General features: G+C 46.1%; 2 protein-coding genes across 4 annotated transcripts in view; one reads left to right on the top strand and one right to left on the bottom strand.

Moving 5' to 3' along the window:
- DNAJC16 (DnaJ heat shock protein family (Hsp40) member C16) overlaps positions 1–3,589 on the top strand; it is a 39,681-nt gene extending 36,092 nt beyond the window's left edge. For all 3 annotated transcript variants that reach the window (XM_069545960.1, XM_069545959.1, XM_069545962.1), the window contains one exon: positions 232–3,589. In XM_069545960.1, coding sequence (XP_069402061.1) covers positions 232–631 — 400 coding nt within the window. In that variant the 3' untranslated portion in view covers positions 632–3,589. The remainder of the gene's footprint in view (positions 1–231) is intronic.
- Positions 3,590–4,220: 631 nt separating this feature from the next.
- On the bottom strand, positions 4,221–13,734 carry AGMAT (agmatinase (putative)). Its single transcript, XM_069546012.1, has 7 exons — positions 13,151–13,734; positions 11,274–11,476; positions 8,204–8,252; positions 6,954–7,149; positions 6,335–6,514; positions 5,094–5,178; positions 4,221–4,425 (listed from the first exon to the last, which is right to left on the bottom strand). The coding sequence occupies exons 1-7, from the start codon at positions 13,447–13,449 to the stop codon at positions 4,352–4,354; spliced, it is 1,086 nt and encodes a 361-aa protein (XP_069402113.1). The 5' UTR covers positions 13,450–13,734; the 3' UTR covers positions 4,221–4,351.
- Positions 13,735–19,350: the final 5,616 nt, after the last annotated feature.

The raw sequence follows: 19,350 nt of genomic DNA, 5'->3' as shown, positions 1-19,350 counted from the left end.
GCCCGACACTGAGAGTGACCCCCAGCAGGGACTGACCCCCAGCAGGGAACTGGAAATGGCTGAGAGGCTGCTGCCACCTTGTAGAAACCCTCCAGGCCCCGCAGAACTCCTTCATTTCTCCAGACCCTACCCAACACAAAGCCTTTTCCTGTTTGAAATCTGAGATTCTTAAGTTCCTGTGATTGAATGTGCCCAGAAGTACCCTAAATCCTCATTCTGTCCTTCCTCCAGGAGCAGCTGCCTACACTTTTCCTTCCTGAGTCTAGATAAACACAGAGAATGGCTTGAATACTTACTAGAATTTGCTCAAGATGCGGCCCCAATCCCAAACCAGTACGACAAACATTTCATGGAGCGTGACTACACGGGCTATGTGCTGGCTCTAAACGGCCACAAGAAATACTTCTGTCTCTTCAAGCCCCAAAAAGCAGTGGAAGAGGAGGAAGCCATGGGGCCATGCAGTGACTTTGACTCCTCCCTCCATCTGGGTGAGTGTCGAGGGAAGTCTTCCTCTGGCCTCGGACCCAGGCCCATCAAAGGAAAATTGAGCAAGCTGTCCTTATGGATGGAACGGCTGCTGGAAGGCTCCTTACAGAGGTTTTATATCCCGTCATGGCCCGACCTAGACTGACAGGGCTTCAAAAAAGAGACTCGAACTCTTCAGACTTTTTAACAGGCCCCTGTGAACAGGTATTTTTCAGGACTCAAACCATCACAATGGACAGAGTATAGATTTTAGATTATTCTTCCAGAACAATGGCTAGAAGAATCTTTCCTTTGTCCTGTCCTATCCTAGGAGTGAAAAACACCACACCTTGACTTCCCTGGATCAGAATATTTTCCTTTCGTTCTTTTTTTCCTCATTTGAATGCCACACTATTTAAAACAGACTGTTCCTTCCCTCTTCCTTTGTCGTCTCTGCCACGTGCTCGCCCCACCCTCCCCTGTCCCATCTCTGTATCTCTCTGCTGGGCCCTGCAGTGGAGGTGTGGGGGGCGCCTCTCAAGCCAGGTGTGCTGGGCAGTCACCTGCCTCCCCCGTCCGGCCGGGGCTGTGCTTCTGCCCCAGCGCTTGCTCTTCCATTGGCACAACCCACCTCAGCTTCTGGGCCCTGCCTCTGCATCTCGAAAGAGGCCTAGTTCCAAGCAATCCTACGTTAATGATTTCTCTGGTAGTGAATAGCTAAAACTATATTTGGGGGGCATTCCCCTACAACAGCTGGTCAGCCACAGTTTTAAAGGTTAAGGATGAGTGGGGGCTCTGCCTTTCAGTTCAGTTTTCTTCCCAAGACAAGAGAGGGGCAGGCTGGGCAGGGCCTGAGGCAGCACCTCTCTGAGCACCCCATCGGCTGCCCCCCAAGCATTAAAGTGTCCTCGGAGGGGTCCTCAGGGCAAGAGGTACTGTAATGACCTTGAACCATTTACCTGTATGTTTTCAGATGCCTTTCTGCCTCTGTCAGTTCTAGGGTATGGGCATTAGGAGCCATAACTTGTAATCGTGTTCTCAGAACATAGAGATAAGCTGCCATAAGCCAGTAGATGTTCAACTGAAGACACGTTACTCCCAGTGTGAGTCAGGTTCAAGGAACCTCTTTGCTCCAGTGGTGTCTCCTTAGTAAAATACCAGACACATCTTTGTATCAAGGAACTTGAAATTTCTCAGCAGTTGTATTGAACCCTGTTACCCCAACAGTCCTGTATCTTCAAGTCCTCTTTCATGACAAGTGAGCCAAGACACGTTCTAGACTCCTGTTTTGCTCACTTGGAGCTTCTGGCCTATATTTCAATGTCTCATCTTAATTGTTTTCACTCTCAACAACTGCTTCACCAGTAACAGGATCAGACCTGTCGTCAGCACCCCAGCTTGCTGGGTTCCAGTGAACCATGGACTCCAGGCGGGATTCTACCAGTCAGTTAGAGAGCTTTCCTTTTCTTTTTAGAGCAAACTGCCTGGAGTTTGGACAACCTCAAAGAGTTCAAATGTCAAAGCAAATTGTCCTTTTGTAAAGTGAAGGCTCAAAATCAGTGACGGGACAAAATAGATTAATAACTGCTATTTTCTTTAATCATAATTGCTTTAAACTAAGCCATTTGGATTGAGTGACAGTGGCAAGTAATAAATTGAGTCCAGAAATTCTTGTAGTTCATGGAATCTATAGCTTTATTTAAAAAAAAAAAATGAAATCACTGCCAGGCTTTATTTTTTCCACATGACCCTCTCCAAATGGGTGTTTTTGATTGCCCTATCGCATGGCACCTGGCCCAGGTGGGACTGATCAAGGAATTCATTTTTGGCTCTGTGATGCAAAATTATTTTCTGCATCTCCTCTGGCCAAGTTGCTTATATGAGGAGTGGTTTGGTTCAATGGTAAGTTTTTCTTTTTTTAGTTTCTGCTACTAATGGGATTCCTGACCTTAATTTCTGAAAACCAAAACACCCCAGATCTGTTCATTTTCAAAAATTGTATTTAAAAGCATGTTCAGACTGCTGCACCTTTCATTTGCACAAAAAAAGGAAAGCAATAATGATGAAAACATTCCTAGGAAATATTTCAGTCCAAAAAAAATCATCTAGCGATCTGTTTGGGGACTGGTAGATAATGTCCCCCAAGAGGACACTGAGAAGCTTTTATTTTAAACTGACCTTGACTCTTGACTACCTAAGCCTTTCCTCCTGAATGTTTTTTCCATGAATTTGTTTACTTCCGTGTCAAATGTATGAGCCACCATCTTGCTCAGCCAATGTACTGTTTCTCTTTGTCATATATGTAAATCAAACAGACCCAATTTTGGCTTTAAGTTAACTTCTTGGTCTTTGGGTATCTTGGAACCGACAACACTGATGTTGTTAGAGGTAGGTTTTTCTGGTTGATACAGTTTATGTCTCATGTTTAACAGATGCGACAGTCACTGACCTGAAACAAGCCTTTGTAGACATATGGCACCCATTTAAAAATTAGGCCCAGGTGTTGGTGGCACAGTCTGTAACGTAAAGTTCATCAGCTCCAACTAAGCAACGTGTCAGTAAGCAAGCCTGCCCTAACTCCCATGAGGCACCACAGTCTTGCTGCCATCCCTGACTAATCATGAAAATTTGGCTGTGGTTTTGAAATCACGGGTTGATTTCCTCCTCATTCAGTACATACATTTTTCCTGATATAAAAAGAAGTGGGATCTGACTGTGTTTTAAGTGGTTTGTGTTATATGGGGCAAAGGATTAGGAGCAAACACTCAAACGTTTTTTCCTAAGTGGAATTACTGAAAAGCTGGTGCAGAACAACTTGACAAATGAAACACTGCTCACATCCAAATACCTGACCGTGTCCCCCGAAAAGAAATGCAGCCTGGCAGCTGCTGAGTCTCTCTGTTCAGTGTGTCAAGGAAGATGATTATACTTTCAAGACAGACCTGAAAAGAAGGTGAATATTTTGCACTTTTGATACTCTTAGGAACAAATAACTTATTCGGCAAATGGTGTCTTTTTTATGTTGTTTTTGTTTTGTATTGTGAAACAGGCACTGAAGCTGATGTTATTTTGTTTTAAGAATCTTACAGACTGGAAACAGAAATAAACTATTTTAATGTGTGAAGATTACGGGTAGCTCTTATGTCACGAGGTGATGATTTGACAGTGTTCACATGATCAACAGAATCGAATCTGCATGTTACTCAATACACGCTTAAGATCATCACGCCTTCACTGCAGATTTCGGGTACTGCTGTCCTAGAGGGTGGGTCAGCTTGAAGAGAATATAACACAGGCTTAGAGGGAGTAAGTTAGGGAAGTGTATAAACAGCCCTTCGGAGGCCAGCTCATGTTACCTGGTTTAGAAGACATTCCTGCATCTTCCTGGGGTTTTGAGTGGGAATTCTCTTTATTAGGATCTGCACATTCTTTTCCTTTCACACTTTGTTTAATGTTCACGGAAGCCCTAAAACCAAGATGCAGTCCTAGGCTCCTCAGAGTAGGGGCTATATTTGAAAGGAAGATACTATAGAAATCTGGAATGTTTCTACTGTATAATTTCATAGGATTTTTTCATTCCATCCCTCCAAATTGTAGATAAACTGCATTCTCCATCCCTTTCCCCTTTATCCTCCATCACCATTCTTCAAAGGAGAAAACAGCACAAGTACATCTTTTTTTAAATTCAAACTCCTGAGGAATATTGCCTGTTTGGATTCAAGTTTCACTGAATGCCCTGATGGTACAGCCACCAATGACGTTTTTAGCAGAATGTTTTATTGGCATCAGCTCTTCAGTTCTCAGATTTTGCTTTCATACAAGTGCTTCTGGAGAATTATCATCTGTGCAAGCTGTTGTTTCATCTTGAAGAACCTCAGGACAAGGTTCAGGTGACTGTCACTTTGGGGAGAACACACAGCATCTCAAACAGCAGGTTAGCCGCCACCAGGGCTGTGTTACCTACAAAGAGGTGAAACCCAAGCATGAGCAGCATGCAGACCACTGCCTTAGGTCAGCGTCCTGCCTGTGCTACCTGACCACCCCATGGACATGCTTTCCCCTGCATTCTCTCCATCCAGCACCATTCAGAAATAGTATTTTAAAATTCAGAAAGCTCTGTTTACCCTGAGAACAGATTTCCCCAAAGGAAAACCTATCATCATGGTGTGTATTGTATTTATTATCTATCCTCTGAATCTAATAGGCCCAAGTCTGTAAACTGCTACATTAAAATTAGTGGGATGGCATCTGCTTTGAATCTCTCTCCTAAACCAGCTGACTCTCCTGGTTTATTAATATTTATAAATATGATTTGTGCCTTGAGAATTCACTTTTCAGTGAAATATCAAAGGTGAATGGCACTGTGCCACCCCATCACTGAACTGCAGGCTGGCTTCTCTTCTACTGATGGGTGGGGCCAGCTAATAAGCCTTAGCCGCCTCCCAGGGGTTCTGTTAGGGTTCATCAGCTCACATCTGTACAGTGTGTGTTAATAGGTTTATTTTCTTCACTGTAGGACGTACTCAGTAGGTTTCCGAGTTGTCTAAAAGGACCTATCCATCTACTTACTAACTAGAGGAAAACAGTTTAGCAGCTGCCTACAGATCACACTTGTCTCCCTTACTCACCAGAAGGATCGTAGGGTGGTGAAACTTCCACGAGGTCACAGCCCACCACATTCAGGCCTTGACAACCCCGGATGATCTCCAGAGCCTGTCCAAGATCAAGTTTGAGTTGTCCACAATGGTAACCACTGACAACGGAAAGCCACCAGTAGAGGCCTCCGTGGATTTCTCCCAGCTCAGATCCCCACTTCGACTTGAAACTGTCGCTCTCCCTCAATAAACAGTCACTCACCACCAGGCACCCCAAGGGATGATAGAAACCAGCTAACCAGTCGCTTCAGTGCCATGCATCCAGGCAGCAGTCCCCATTTTTGGCACCAGGGACAGTTTCATGGAAGACAACCTCAGAGGTGGGGAAAGGCCCCTCTAATGTGGAAGCACTTAGCTCAAAGAACTGACTGAGCAGAGGAGCAGGGGGAGGGCGGTCCAGGCAGAGGGAAAGACGTGCAGAGGTGCGATGATGGAAGAAGTACTGTAGATAGAAGACAGGATAAGTGAGGGGGTGGTTGGAAGAGCAGCACTTTGCCTCCATTTTGCAGGTGAAAAGCTGAAAGGATGAAAAGCAGAGGAATGGAGTGTGTTCTAGAAAACCGGCGGGAACCAGGAAAGGCTTTGAGAGAGGCAGATAGGACCATCCTCCTTTCTGAGAGGATAGAAGATAATCAGTTCAGTTCAAGCAGTCTTCATTCATTTACTCCAATATCTGTGAGTACCTCCTACTTATATGTCAGACACTATCCTCAGTTCCAAGAAGAGTGACCAGAACAAAGGTCCGCCCCCTGGAGCTTTCCTTCCGGTTATAACCACACCCCAATTCTGCCTCCCTGTGTGTATGCTGAGCACATCTATGAGAGCTTTATTTGAGGATTTCCAAAATTCTTGAACTACCTTGGGAGGTGGTTCATCCCACTATGCATATTTTTTTTTAATTGAATCCCCCAAAAAATAAAGTTTGGTGTCTTGACATGGGGTACTACAATACTGTCCCCATAGACAGGTGGACCAGAGGCAGAAAGACCAAATAACAGACTGTTGTTACATCCAAGAAAAGAAAGGAGGGCCCTTGCCAACATCAATTGCTCATCAGTAAGGGAATATCCAAATCTCAGCCCTGAGAACAATAAAGGCCCAAATGCTCTGATTTTAAAATCCCATCTGATTCCTGAAGACTCAATTCAAGTCCCAGGAAAGTGGGAGACTCAGTGTCCTCACCCCAAAGATGTGTCACTGGTGGAGTTCCTTACCTGACTAGGAGTAAGACCAGCAATTTCAGGTGTCCCTGTGCCCGGCGCGTAAGCAGGGTCCAAGCCATCAATATCAAAGCTGATATAAATGGGTCTGCCTCCCATCTGCTGCCTCACTTCCCCCATCAGAGGAACCAGTGACTTCAGCCAGCAGTCTTCAGCCAGGACCACCCGGAAGCCCTGGAAAGGCAGAAATTGGAGCAGAAGGTTGATAATTGGGCCTGGAGTATTTACAAGGCATTGTCTATGGGCCCACTGTATTCTCTGCTTACATGCACCTCACATTTGATCCTCAGTCTCCATGAGGAGGGAACTGTCATCCCCGTATCAGACCCATTGACTTGTGTCTGGACCTCCTTGGCTCTTTCCCAAGCCAGCAACATCTAAGGGCTTGGTTTGTTTCTGCTTGTCTCCCTTCCCCAGCAATAAGGCCTCATCTGCCTCATCCACTAGCACCCTTGCTCATCTCTGCTCCACATGATGCAAACGCAGCTTCCATCCCCACTTTGTGAACTTGATCAGCAAAACCCCATGAATCCATAGTTGCCATTGAATGGCTGATGGAGAGGAAGTCAGTGTGAGGGTCTGGGGACAGCAGGAGGGGCTTTCAGTCTGTCACCTGGCTCCGGCTGTATCTGTAGGTATCCAAGGTCGTGGAAGAGCCCCGGATGCCGATCTGCACCACACGCTTGCAGTCCAGGAGTCCCTCATCCACGCACCGGCGGAAAGGGGTCCCGTGATAGAGCTTCTCCCCTAGAGCCTTGTCGGCTGTGTCCATGTGAGCGTCCACATGCACCAGCCCCACAGGACCATGCCTGTTGACAACAGGGCAGCTCAGAGGCCAGGCCTCCCAGTGGGGCCCGAACACAGCAACCCTCCAGGCCACCAAGACCTAGTGACAACTCACAGCCATAGAGGGAGGGAAATCTGGCATCAATTACCAGCCTTGCAACTGGCTTCTGACTTCAAATCCCTGAGCATCTCAGAAGAAAAATAAGCTCAGAGGAATCAGGCAGAAAATAGTCCTGTGCTTTAGCTGACCCTCTCCACCTCTCACCCAGAATTTTCTTTACTTAAAGACAGAGAGTGCTGGTAGGATGAGAAGATAGGGTGGTGGTTCAGGTGAGCTTGTGTGGAGGCTCAGCAAATCAACGCCACCCTTTCTTCAACTGCAGTACCAAGAAGCAGCTTCTCCCCCAGCTCTCTATAATTTCCATCAACCCTTCCAGGCACCCAAAATAAACAGACAATCCAAATCCATGCCAGGCTAGCATAGCTTCAAGAAAAGACTTGGGCCCACCCACCCCCAGCTACCCACACATCTCTCCTCAATTCTGGAGCAGCATCACCTCCACCCATCTGTCTCTTTCGCAAAGTAACCAAAATTAGCCAACGCCTGGTAGACTTTCACTACTGAAAAAATCCATCTCCTCAACTTCTGGGAAAGGGGGCCTTTCAGGAAAAAACAGGGCCTCCCCTCAGCGAGAAACACCACAGTGCTTGTCAGTATTTGTATTTGGCCTTTGAGGCAAAACAGAAACTAAAGTTAGCTGGGGTTGTGTACTTCAGTAAAGGCTCATCTTCCAAAAACAGGCAAACGCTGAGCCTGCATAACAGAGCAGATCTAGGGCAAGCGAGGGTGGCCAAGGCGTTAATAATAAATTTTCTTGGCTCCCAGCTGGTGACTGACAGACACACCTGGAGCTCGACATTAATTTTGATCCATAGAAGCAACTCAGTGGGGAATTTCCTATCACTCCCAGTAACCTGAGCCAGCAGAAGTCACCTGATGCCCTCTAGCAGCAAACAACTCATTCTCCAGCTCCTGAATTTTGAAACCTGACTTGGGCTCCACCTTTTGGGACTTACTTTTCTGCTATCACTTGCAATATAGGGTAGGTGATTGTATGATCTCCACCTTCAAAGAGAAAAAGAAGAAAACTTGTAATATGGATTTGGAATAAGATTTGAGAACCATGTATCACCTAGAACCATCTTCAGTTTGCCCAATTCTGCCACCTTTTCAATTAGACTGGAAGAACTATAACCATAGCTAAAATAAGATCTTGTTCAGTGATTAAAAAATGGCCACTAAATGTCTAACATTACATTGTCATTTAAAAGAGAAAATTAAGGGACTTCCCTGGGGTCCAGTGGTTGAGACTCCATGCTTCCAATGCCAGGGTCTTGGGTTCAATCCCTGCTTGGGTAACTAAGATCCCACATACTACATGGCATGGACAAAGAGTAAACAAAATAAAATTTAAAAAATAAGAGAAAATTAAGGCTTATAATTTAAGCCTTAATATAGTCAAAGCTATGGTTTTTCCAGTAGTCATGTGTGGATATGAGAGTTGGACCATAAAGAAGGCTGAATGCCAAAGAATATATGCTTTTAAACTGTGGTGCTGGAGAAGACTCTTGAGAGTCCCTTGGACACCAAGGAGATCAAACCAGTCAATCTTAAAGGAAACAACCCTGAATATTCGTTGGAAGGACTGATGCTGAAGCTGAAGCTTCAATACTTCAGCCATTTGATGTGATGAGCCAACTCATTGAAAAAGACCCTGATGCTGGAAAGACAGAAGACAGAAGGAGAAGGGGATGACAGAGGACAAGATGGTTGGATGGCATCGCTGACTCATGAATTTGAGCAAGCAGCAGTCCATGGGGTTGCAAGATTTGGACACAACTGAGCGACTGAACAACAACAAAATTAAGGCTGATGGGGAAAATGGCCAGAACCAGCTCTGCCCAGGTAAACTTTCTGCAGTGACACATATGCTCTGTATCTGCACTGACCAACATGGTGGGCCCTAGCCATTGGCTATGGAAATGTGGCTCATGCAATTGAGGAACTGAATGTTCATTTTATTGCAATTCAAACAGCCACCTATGACTAGGGGCTACCATACTAGACAGCACAGGCCTAGAAAAGTATTACCGTTGATAATTATTAATAATAACAAAAGCTATTATAATTGAAGCTTAAAACATGCCAGTCACAAATCTGGGCGCTTTATATGCACCTTAGTTTTATGCTTCTGACACAATATAAGAAGGTAGGTGGTGGTGTTACTATTCCCATTTTACAGATAAGGGAATGAAGCATGAATAGTTAGTGAAAGGTAGAGCTGAGATTTCAAACCATGACAGCCAGAAACTCCACTCCTTACCACTGTGATTCGCAGGCTGCTGCTGCTGCTGCTGCTGCTGAGTCGCTTCAGTCGTGTCCGACTCTGTGCAACCCCATAGACGGCAGCCCACCAGGCTCCCCCGTCCCTGGGATTCTCCAGGCAAGAACACTGGAGTGGGTTGCCATTTCCTTCTCCAATGCATGAAAGTGAAAAATGAAAGTGAAGTCTCTCAGTCATGTCCGACTCTTCGAGATCCATGGACTGCAGCCCACCAGGCTCCTCCATCCATGGGATTTTCCAGGCAAGAGTACTGGAGTGGGGTGCCATTGCCTTCTCCGGCTTTGCAGGCTAGGCCCTCTTATTTGACAAAAATAAATTTGGAGGGACTTCCCTGGTGGTCCAGGGGTTAAAACTCCAAGCTTCTACTGCAGGGGACACAGGTTTGATCCCTGGTTGGGGAACTAAGATCCACATGCCAAAAGGTGCACCCAGTAAAATAAACAGGGCTTCCCTGTTGGCTCAGTAGTAAAGAATCTGACTGCCGATGCAGGAGACACGGGTTCAATCCCTGGTCTGGAAGATCCCATATGCCTCGGAGCAACTAAGCCCTTGTGGCACAACTATTGAGTCTATGCTCCAGAGCCCAGGACTCACAACTACTGAGCCCGCGGGCTGCAACTACTGAAGCCCATGCCCCCTAGAGCCCATGCTCCAAAACGAGAGAAGCAACCAGAAGCCACCGCAGTGAGAAGCCTGTGCACCACAACTAAGAGGAGCCCCTGCTCGCTGCTTTTACAGAAAAGCCCATAACAGCAGCGAAGACTCAGCACAGCCAATGAAGAAATAAAATTATCTTTTAATTCCAACTGGATATTTAGAAAAAGGCACAATTTTGACTATTTGTGAACTGAAGGAGAAACTCTACAGTGACAGTGGGGCGGGATGGAGGGGGAGGATCAGAAGAAAGTTGCCCTATAGATTAACATAGACACTGATGAGAGAAAAAAAGGCCCCCTTGCAGTTCTCGCAAATTAAGTCATTAAAACAACATCCTTGAAATAGTTAAAAAGTCACAACTAAGCCCCTGCTAGCAGCTTTTCTCAGGCACAAGATCAAGGGTTGGGACATGGTGAGGTGGGTAGAGGCACTTGCCAAAATTGAAGGAATAAATTGAAGGATGCAAAATTGAAGGAACACTAAAAAAAAAAAAAAAAAAAAAAAACAAAAATAGTAATTGGGGAATTCCCTGGTGGTCCAGTGGTTAGGACTCCACACTTGCAGGGGACCACATTCAATCCCAGGTTGGGGAACTAAAATCCTGCAAGCTGCAAGGCCATAAAAAAAAAAAAAAAGAAGAAGAGAGAGAGAGAACTACTCAGTCATCAAGATAAATACTATTTTAATGTAACATTTTTAAAAATCAAAATCAGTGCAAGAAAAAGAATCCATAATAAAATTTCTAAAAAGAGAGGATCAGCAATTATGCTATTCTGAGCCATACTGGAGCATGAAGCAAAAAGAGAAAATCAGTTGTGCATATTGTTACCTTTTTAGGAACCCCTTAAATTTTGCACTAAGATAAATGCCTCATTTGCTTCCCCCTGGCCTATCTCTGTCATCATACTAGTCCCCAAAATGTAAATATCCTCTCCCCAGGGGCTAAAATAAATGAACTAAAATTGTTCCTTTTCCTTCTGTCCCCATATTCACAGTGGCTTGCCCTGGAGAAGTAACTGTACTCCAGCTCACGATAAATAAACCCTAAGCCCAGAGAACTACACTAGCCTTGCAGCTGCCATTACCCAAGGTCAGAGGAACACAGCCAGCTGCTACGATTTTCTGATAGTCTGCTCGAATCAGGCGGCAGCTGTCCTGAAGGTTGTAAAGATTAACATTCACATCGCCTAGGTCTGCAACCTTGAGGAATTGGAAGGGAACAGCTCCTGTGCTAGGATTGGCGGTCCTAAGCATCACTGATTCTTCTCGGATCCGTCGGGGTCCAAATCTGGAAGAGGAAGAATCACTCTGTGAGTCATCCCTAAAGGTTTAGAGGCTCTCCCTGGGCCAGAGCTTTCCAGGCTCTGTGCTGGGGCTGAATGAATCTTTGTTGCAGGGTTGGGGTTCATCCTATACATTGCAGCAACCCTGGTCCTTGCCCACTAGATGCCAGTAGCACCTCTTCCCACATGTTGCCATAACCAAAAATGCCTACAGGCTCTGCCAGATGTGGCCGCTGGGGGAAGAGACACACCCTGATCCTCCTGCGGAGAACCACTCAAAAGTTCAAAGCTCAGTCATGTCTGACTCTTTGTGACCCCATGGACTGTAGCTCACCAGGCTCCTCTATCCATGGGATTTTCCAGGCAAGAATACTGGAGTGGGTTGCCATTTCCTTCTCCAGGGCATCTTCCTGACCCAGGGATGGAACCAGAGTCTCCCACACTGCAGGAAGACGCTTTACCATCTGAGCCACAAGGGAAGTCCCTGGGAACCACTGATCTGACATATATAGTGAAGAGATTAAAGGCACAGACTTAGAAGCCCACCCATCACCAATTTACTAAATGGCATTAGATTAATGCCACCAATTTACTTTAATGGCATTAAATTTCTTAATCTCTCTGAGCTTCAGTTTCCTAATCTGTAAAGTAATAATGACATTTACCTTACTCTGCTGATATAAGTAAATTGCACTCAGTACCCACTTCAGTGTTCTTGCCTGGAGAATCCCAGGGACGGGAGAGCCTCGTGAGCTGCCGTCTATGGGGTCGCACAGAGTCGGACACGACTGAAGCGACTTAGTAGCAGCAGCAGGCATTTAACCAAAGGTGGCACTAATAACTCAGATCAGTAGTCAGCTGGAATATTGCTGAGCTGAGTCAGAAATAGCTCATGATCAACAATTGGGAAAATCAGTTTTACTACCTCTAACTTAATCTTAGGGCTTTCGGTAAGATTGGCTTTAGATGGTAAAGAATCCACCTGCCAAAGCAGGAGACTCGGGTTGGATCGCTGGATTGGGAAGATCCCCTTGAGAAGGGAATGGCAATCTACTCCAGTATTCTTGCCTGGAGAATCCCACGGACAGCGGAGCCTGACGGGCTACAGTCCTTTAGGGTAGCAAAAGAGTTTGAGAGGACTTCAGCTACTAAACAAAAACAGTTTGTCCTTAAGAAAACTGCCTTATTTGGCGGGCTTCACTGGCGGGCCAGTGGTTAAGACTCTGCTTTCACTGCAGGGGGCGCCCGTTCCATCCCTGGGCGGGGAAATAAGATCCGGCATGCCGCCTTGGCGCGGCCAAAAAAACCTGACTTATTTTGAGCAAATTTTGGAGTCAGGTGATATCTAGAGGTTTTAGGAAAAGGCAGCCAGCTTCTGTTCTCAATTTAATGTCCCCTGCTTTTGTAAACCGGAAGTACCCACTGCCACCATCCCAGCTAAGCCAGGGAATGGAGAAGGCTAGGTCCCTAAACTCCCTCTTTCTTTACCAATGGGTGACACACGTGCTGAGCCCTTGGGATTACTTGAGGCAAACCGACCTGCTTCCCTGCTCCCAAAAGATACTCTGGGGCCAGACTCTGACTTCCAGCTCCACTCTGGGTGAGTGAAAGCGCCTCTCCATGAGTTTTGTATGCATGGTGGCTGCCCGACACGTGTCCCCGAATCCTGCTGGCCTTACCTCGCCCCAGGCCGGTTGGAGGTCCCAATGTCCAGCGGTACCCCGACGAAGGCGGCGTCCAGCCCCTCTGGAGTGGCCTGCATCGGCAGCCGCATCATGGAGCAGATGCCCACCGATCGGGCCACGAACTCCGAACTAGGGGGTTGGTTCCGGGGGCCGTCGGAAGCCTGGCGGCTCAAGCGGCGGCTGGGGTCGCAGAGTCCCGCGATCGGACGCGCTCGGCCCCCGGGAACCAGCCTCCACGAGCCCCCATGAGCCCCCAGGCCCCTGGCGCAGGTGGACGCCAGCAGCCGCAGCATCCCGCCCGCCTGCCCGCCCCGCTGGTCCCCGCAGCAGCCAGAGCCCCAGCCACCTCGGGCTCAAAGTGCAGGGGCGCCTGGGGATCACCGGCAGGGGAGGGGCTCCAGGGACCCAGGCGCTCGCTTCCCTTCACCCTTTTCTGAACTTTGGCCTCTAGCTCTTTCGGTAAATAGAACTAGGCCCGCGGTTCCCAGCTGACGTCCAGTGCGCTGCCCCCAGTGAGTATGCGCCCCCCAGAATCCGGCCCTTGGCAGTTTCCTCTCCCAGAGTAATACTTTTAAAACCTGAAAGACATGAAGGGGAAAGACCTTTCTCTAAGCGAGAGAAATTGGAACTTTTTTAAGTACCAAGAAGTGTCTGGGTGGGAGTCTCAGGAAGCAGAAAGTCTTTCTTAAATAACCTTTTCTAAAAAGGAGTTAGAGGCCAGTGCGTGCCTAGTCGTGTCTGCCAGACTCCTCTGTCCATGGAATTTTCCAGGCGAGAATATTGGAGTGGGTTGCCATTTCTTACTCCAGGGGATCTTCCCGACAGAGGGATTGAACTTAAGTCTCTCTATTTTCTGCATTGCCAAGCAGATTCTTTACCATTGCATCACCTAGGAAGCCCCTGAGAGGTGAGCCCACTGGTTAGAAAAAAAAAAAAGGGTTAGACTTGTAATGAAGTTATGGAGCCATTGGATGGTATTATATATTTTTAATCTCTAGAAGTTGAGATTGAACAGGAAAGACTGGAGTTTGCATTAGATTGGCCCCTTTAAATAAAATCACACACATTAGGGAATTCTCTGGCAGTCCAGTGGTTAAGACTCTGCAGAATCCATACTGAGGACCCAGCCATTTCCTTTTCCAGGGGATCTTCCTGATCCAGGGGTCGAACCTATGTCTCCTGCATTGGCAGGTGGGTTCTTTACCACAGTGCCCTAAGGGAAGCCCCTACATATACATATACATGTACTTTTTTAGATTCTTTTCCCATATAGGTCATTACAGAGTATTAAATAGAGTTCCCCGTGCTATATAGTGTGTGCGTGCTCAGTTGCTTTAGTCGTGTCTGACTCTTTTCGACCCTATGGGATTCTCCAGGCAAGAATACTAGAATGGGTTGCCATTTCCTCCAGGGGATATTCCTAACCTAGGGATCAAACTCACATCTCCTGCGTCTCCTGCACTGCAGGCAGAGTCTTTACCGCCGAGCCACTGGGGAAGCCTGTGCTACACAGGATAGGTTCTTCTTAGTTTAGCACATTTTTGCCCAGATTCTACCACTATTTCTTTCACATGGCTTGTCCTGAACGTATCATTTTCTTACCTTTTTTTTTCTTTCATTCTCCTCACAAATATTTGCATGCCTATTATTTGCTAAGCACTATTCGACAACGACTCCAACCTCTCCATCATTCGCTGCTGCTGAACACGCCTGTCCTTTAAACTTTCTGCAGGGGTCTCTCTGTTAGGTGTGTCCCTGCTCGCTCACCTGCTCTCTGATGGCTCCTTCTCTGATGACAGTCTCTTCCAATATTAATATAACCACTTTCACCTGGATTTCCCTGGTGGCTCAGATGGTAAAGCATCTGCGTACAATGCAGCAGTCCAGGGTTTGATCCCTGGATCGGGAAGATCCCCTGGAGAAGGAAATGGCAACCCACTCCAATACCCTTGCCTGGAGAATCCCATGGGTGGAGGAGCCTGGTAGGCTACAGTCCATGGGGTTGCACAGAGTTGGACACGACTAAGCGACTTCACTTTTACTTTCTTTCACTTTCACCTAAGGCTTCCCACATGGTGCAGTGGTAAAGAATCTGCCTGCCATTGCAGAAGAGGCAAGAGACATAGGTTTGACCCCTGGGTGGGGAAGATCCCCTGGAGGAAGAAATGGCAACCCACTCCAATATTCTTGCCTGGAAAATTCCATGGACAGAGGCCTGGTGGGCTACAGTCCTTGGGGTTGCAAACAGTGAGAACCTAGGGGCAGATAATTCACAAACCAGATCGCAGCCCTGGGCTCGAGGCACTCATTTGGTAACTCCCTGGATGTTTTGGGGGGTGGATTTCTTGTTTGTTTGTTTTATTTGGCTGTACCTGGTCTTAGTTGTGGCATGCAGGAACTTTAGTTGCAGCATTCAAACTCTTAGTTTAAAAAATATCTTGGGTCCACTAGTAGTGTAACCTTAATCATCATTGAAAGTGAAAGTCTCTCAATAGTCTCTGACTCTATGTGACCCATGGACTATACAGTCCATGGAATTCTCTAGGCCAGAATACTGGAGTACTGGAGTAGGTAGCCTTTCTGTTCTGCAGGGGATCTTCCCAAACCAGGGATTAGAACCCAGGTCTCTCCCCTTGCAGGCAGATTCTTTACCAGTTGAGCCACAAGGGAAGCCCAAGAATACTGGAATGAGTAGCCTATCCCTTCTTCAGAGGATCTTCCCGACCCAGGAATCAAACCGGAGCCTCCTGCATTGCAGGTAGTTTCTTTACCAACATTGGCAGAAGACAAAACTCATCCCCATCCCCTGTAGGTCTGGGGGCCTTGCTCAAAGTAGCCCTCCATGAAGCACAATATTTCTTTGGTGTTTCACGTTTGATCTTGCAAATTTGTGCAAGGTTTTCATTCCATTTGATAACGCATGTTTATTTTAGCATAAAAATATTTTATTTATTTTTCTTGGCCACGAAGCTTGTAGGATCTCAGTTCCCCAGCCAGGGATTGAACTCACACCCTCAGCAGTGAAAGTACAGAGTCCTAAACACGGGACCACCAGGGAATTCCCAACTACTTTATATTATTTACCAGTTAAAATTTCCCCAGGGAGTTCTCTGGTGGCCTCATGGTTAGGATTCTGGGCTTTCACCCCAGGGCCTGGGTTCAATCCCTGATTCAGGAACTGAGATCCTGCAAGTCTCAGGAGGCAGCCGAAAAACAAGAAAACAAAAAAATTTCCCCCAAAACTTTCAAGTAAAGCTGTCACTCCAGTAACTCATCATTTAACCCAGCCCACCAATGTGTACATCCTTGAGGCACCCCAGTCATGGAAGGGTGGACTTAACATAAGTCAACCTGAGCAACTTACTCTTCTAAATCTATTTCCTACTCTGTAAAATGGGAAGATAATTTTTAGTGGATGTTCTTATGAGGGATAAATGAGGTCCACTGTGAAAGCATTGATAAATAACAGGTAGTGTCATCATTATCTGTTCTGTTTCCTCTGCTGCAGAGTTTCCCAACCATGGTCATTACATATGGGTGTATTGCAATTGGGTTACAGGTGAAATACAACATAAAGATCCCATGGCTCTTGGGCCTGCCAGCTAGAACAGCCCGTGGATACACGCAACCCACGGGGAGAGCTCCCCTTGGGATAATCCAAGCAAAGCAGAGTGTGACATCCTGCCTAGCAATCACCACAAGTAGGCAGAAGGTCAGCAGTATTTGCTGCTTGCCATATGTTACCACTTGGACATCAACTTCAGAGGCCAGAGCAGCACAGTGCATTGCTGCACGTTACAGACAAGGGTCCAGGGCCCTGCTAGAGGAAGTGAGTTCCAGGGGCCAAGTAGGAGGAGCTGCAACCCAAAGTGGTCAGGGATAGAGGGGCAAGGAGACTGGTGGGAGAACTCCAGCCAGAGCAGCTCCAGAGGGCTGACCCAAATCTGTCTTCACATGGTATCAAATGTTTCTGTCCATTTTGGGCTGGTGTCTAAGCAGTGTCCAAGCTAACTTCAGGGTGGCTGCTTTGACAATTCTTATAGGCAAGGGCTGGTGGCTCAGACAGTGAAGAATCTGCCTGCAGTGCAGGAGACCCGAGTTCGATCCCTGGGTTAGGAAGATCCCCTGGAAGGGAATGGCAACCCACTTCAGTATTCTCGGCTGGAAAATCCCATGGACAGAGGAGCCTGGTGGGCTACAGTCCATGGGGTCGCAAAGAGTTGAGCACAACTGAGTGACTAAGCACACATAGGCAAGATTAACATGAAAAATACTTAACATCTGAGATGGCACAGACATTACCAATCAGAACAGATGCCAGCTAACATTAACAGTGAATACTAGTGAATAACAGTGAATACTAGGTGGGTATCAACCCTGAAGGAATGTGCTTTAAAACAGAGCTGTGTCATTATTTTTAATATTTATTTATTTGTCTGAGCCAGGCTGTAGATGCGGCAGGCTGGATCTTTAGTTCCTGTATATGGGATCTAATTCTCTGACCAAGGATCAAACCGGGTCCCCTGTAACCAGCCCCCACTGAACCACCGGGGAAATCCCATGTGTCATTATTTGTAAATGTTTGACATGAAACAGTTTGATTGGATTCAAGATACACTAATGGAATCACAAGAAATTTCAATTGACAATTTTAACGAAAGAAAATAAGACATTTCTTTAACTATTTTAAGTTTTATACATTTTTTAATGTTGAAATTTCATTTTAAATTTTATTATTTATTTGAGTAATTAGTCATGGCTGTCAAGAACTTAAAGACATCCTTCTGGAAAAGTTCTGGTCATTATTGCAAGTAGCTATTTTAAGCTTAAAACCTGATACTGAAAAGTTACATTCATGGGTGGGGGGTGGGAAGGCGGCTCAAGAGGGAGGGGATATATGTATACATATAAAAAGCCTCTTGATGAAAGTGAAAGAGGAGAGTGAAAAAGTTGGCTTAAAGCTCAACATTCAGAAAACAAAGATCATGGTATCTGATCCCATCACTTCATGGGCAATAGATGGGGAAACAGTGGAAACTGCCAGATTTTATTTTGGGGGGCTCCAAAATCACTGCAGATGGTGACTGCAGCCATGAAATTAAAAGACGCTTACTCCTTGGAAGGAAAGTTATGACCAACCTAGATAGCATATTCAAAAGCAGAGACATTACTTTGTCAACAAAGGTCCATCTAGTCAAGGCTGTGGTTTTTCCAGTGGTCATGTATGGATGTGAGAGTTGGACTGTGAAGAAAGCTGAGTGCCAAAGAACTGATGCTTTTGAACTGTGGTGTTGGAGAAGACTCTTGAGAGTCCCTTGGACTGCAAGGAGATCCAACCAGTCCATTCTAAAGGAGATCGGTCCTGGGTGTTCATTGGAAGGACTGATGCTGAGGCTGAAACTCCAATACTTTGGCCACCTCATGCGAAGAGTTGACTCATTGGAAAAGACTCTGATGCTGGGAGGGATTGGGGGGCAGCAGGAGAAGAGGACAACAGAAGATGAAATGGCTGGAATGCATCACCGACTCGATGGACATGAGTTTGAGTAAACTCCAGGAGTTGGTGATGGACAGGGAGGCCTAGCGTGCTGTGATTCATGAGGTTGCAAAGAGTTGGACACGACTTAGCGACTAAACTGAACTGAACTGATAGCTGACTCACACTGCTGTACAGCAGAAGCCAACAGAATATTGTAAAGCAATTATCTTCCAATTAAAAATAAATTTTAAAAATAATAAAAATAGTTGCATGCAAAAGAAAATTTTAAAATAAAATAAGAGAAAAAATAGTTACATTCACAGAAGAAAGTGAAAATTTGGAATGTATTTTATTTGGGAACTTTATATCAGCTCAACATTTAATGCTGTCCCTAATAATTTTATTTTTCAAATCCTAATTATACAGTATGTATTGTTGTTGTCGTTGTTGTTCAGTCTGTAAGTTGTGTCTGACTGTTTGCAACCCCATGAACTGCAGCACAACAGGCTTCCCTGTCCTTCATTGCCTCCTGGAGTTTGCTCAAATTCATGTCCATTGAATCGGTGATACCATCCAACCGTCTCATCCTCTGTCACCTCCTTCTCCTCCTGCCCTCAATCTTTCCCAGCATTAGGGTCTTTTCCAATGAGCTGGCTCTTCACAGCAGGTGGCCAAAGTATTGGAGCTTCAGCTTCAGTCCTTCCGATGAATATTC

Source organism: Ovis canadensis, chromosome 12 (genome assembly GCF_042477335.2).
Source record: "Ovis canadensis isolate MfBH-ARS-UI-01 breed Bighorn chromosome 12, ARS-UI_OviCan_v2, whole genome shotgun sequence".
NCBI lineage: Eukaryota > Metazoa > Chordata > Mammalia > Artiodactyla > Bovidae > Ovis > Ovis canadensis.
The sequence above is the reverse complement of the archived record's forward strand: the minus strand, read 5'-3'. Positions and strand labels throughout refer to the sequence as shown.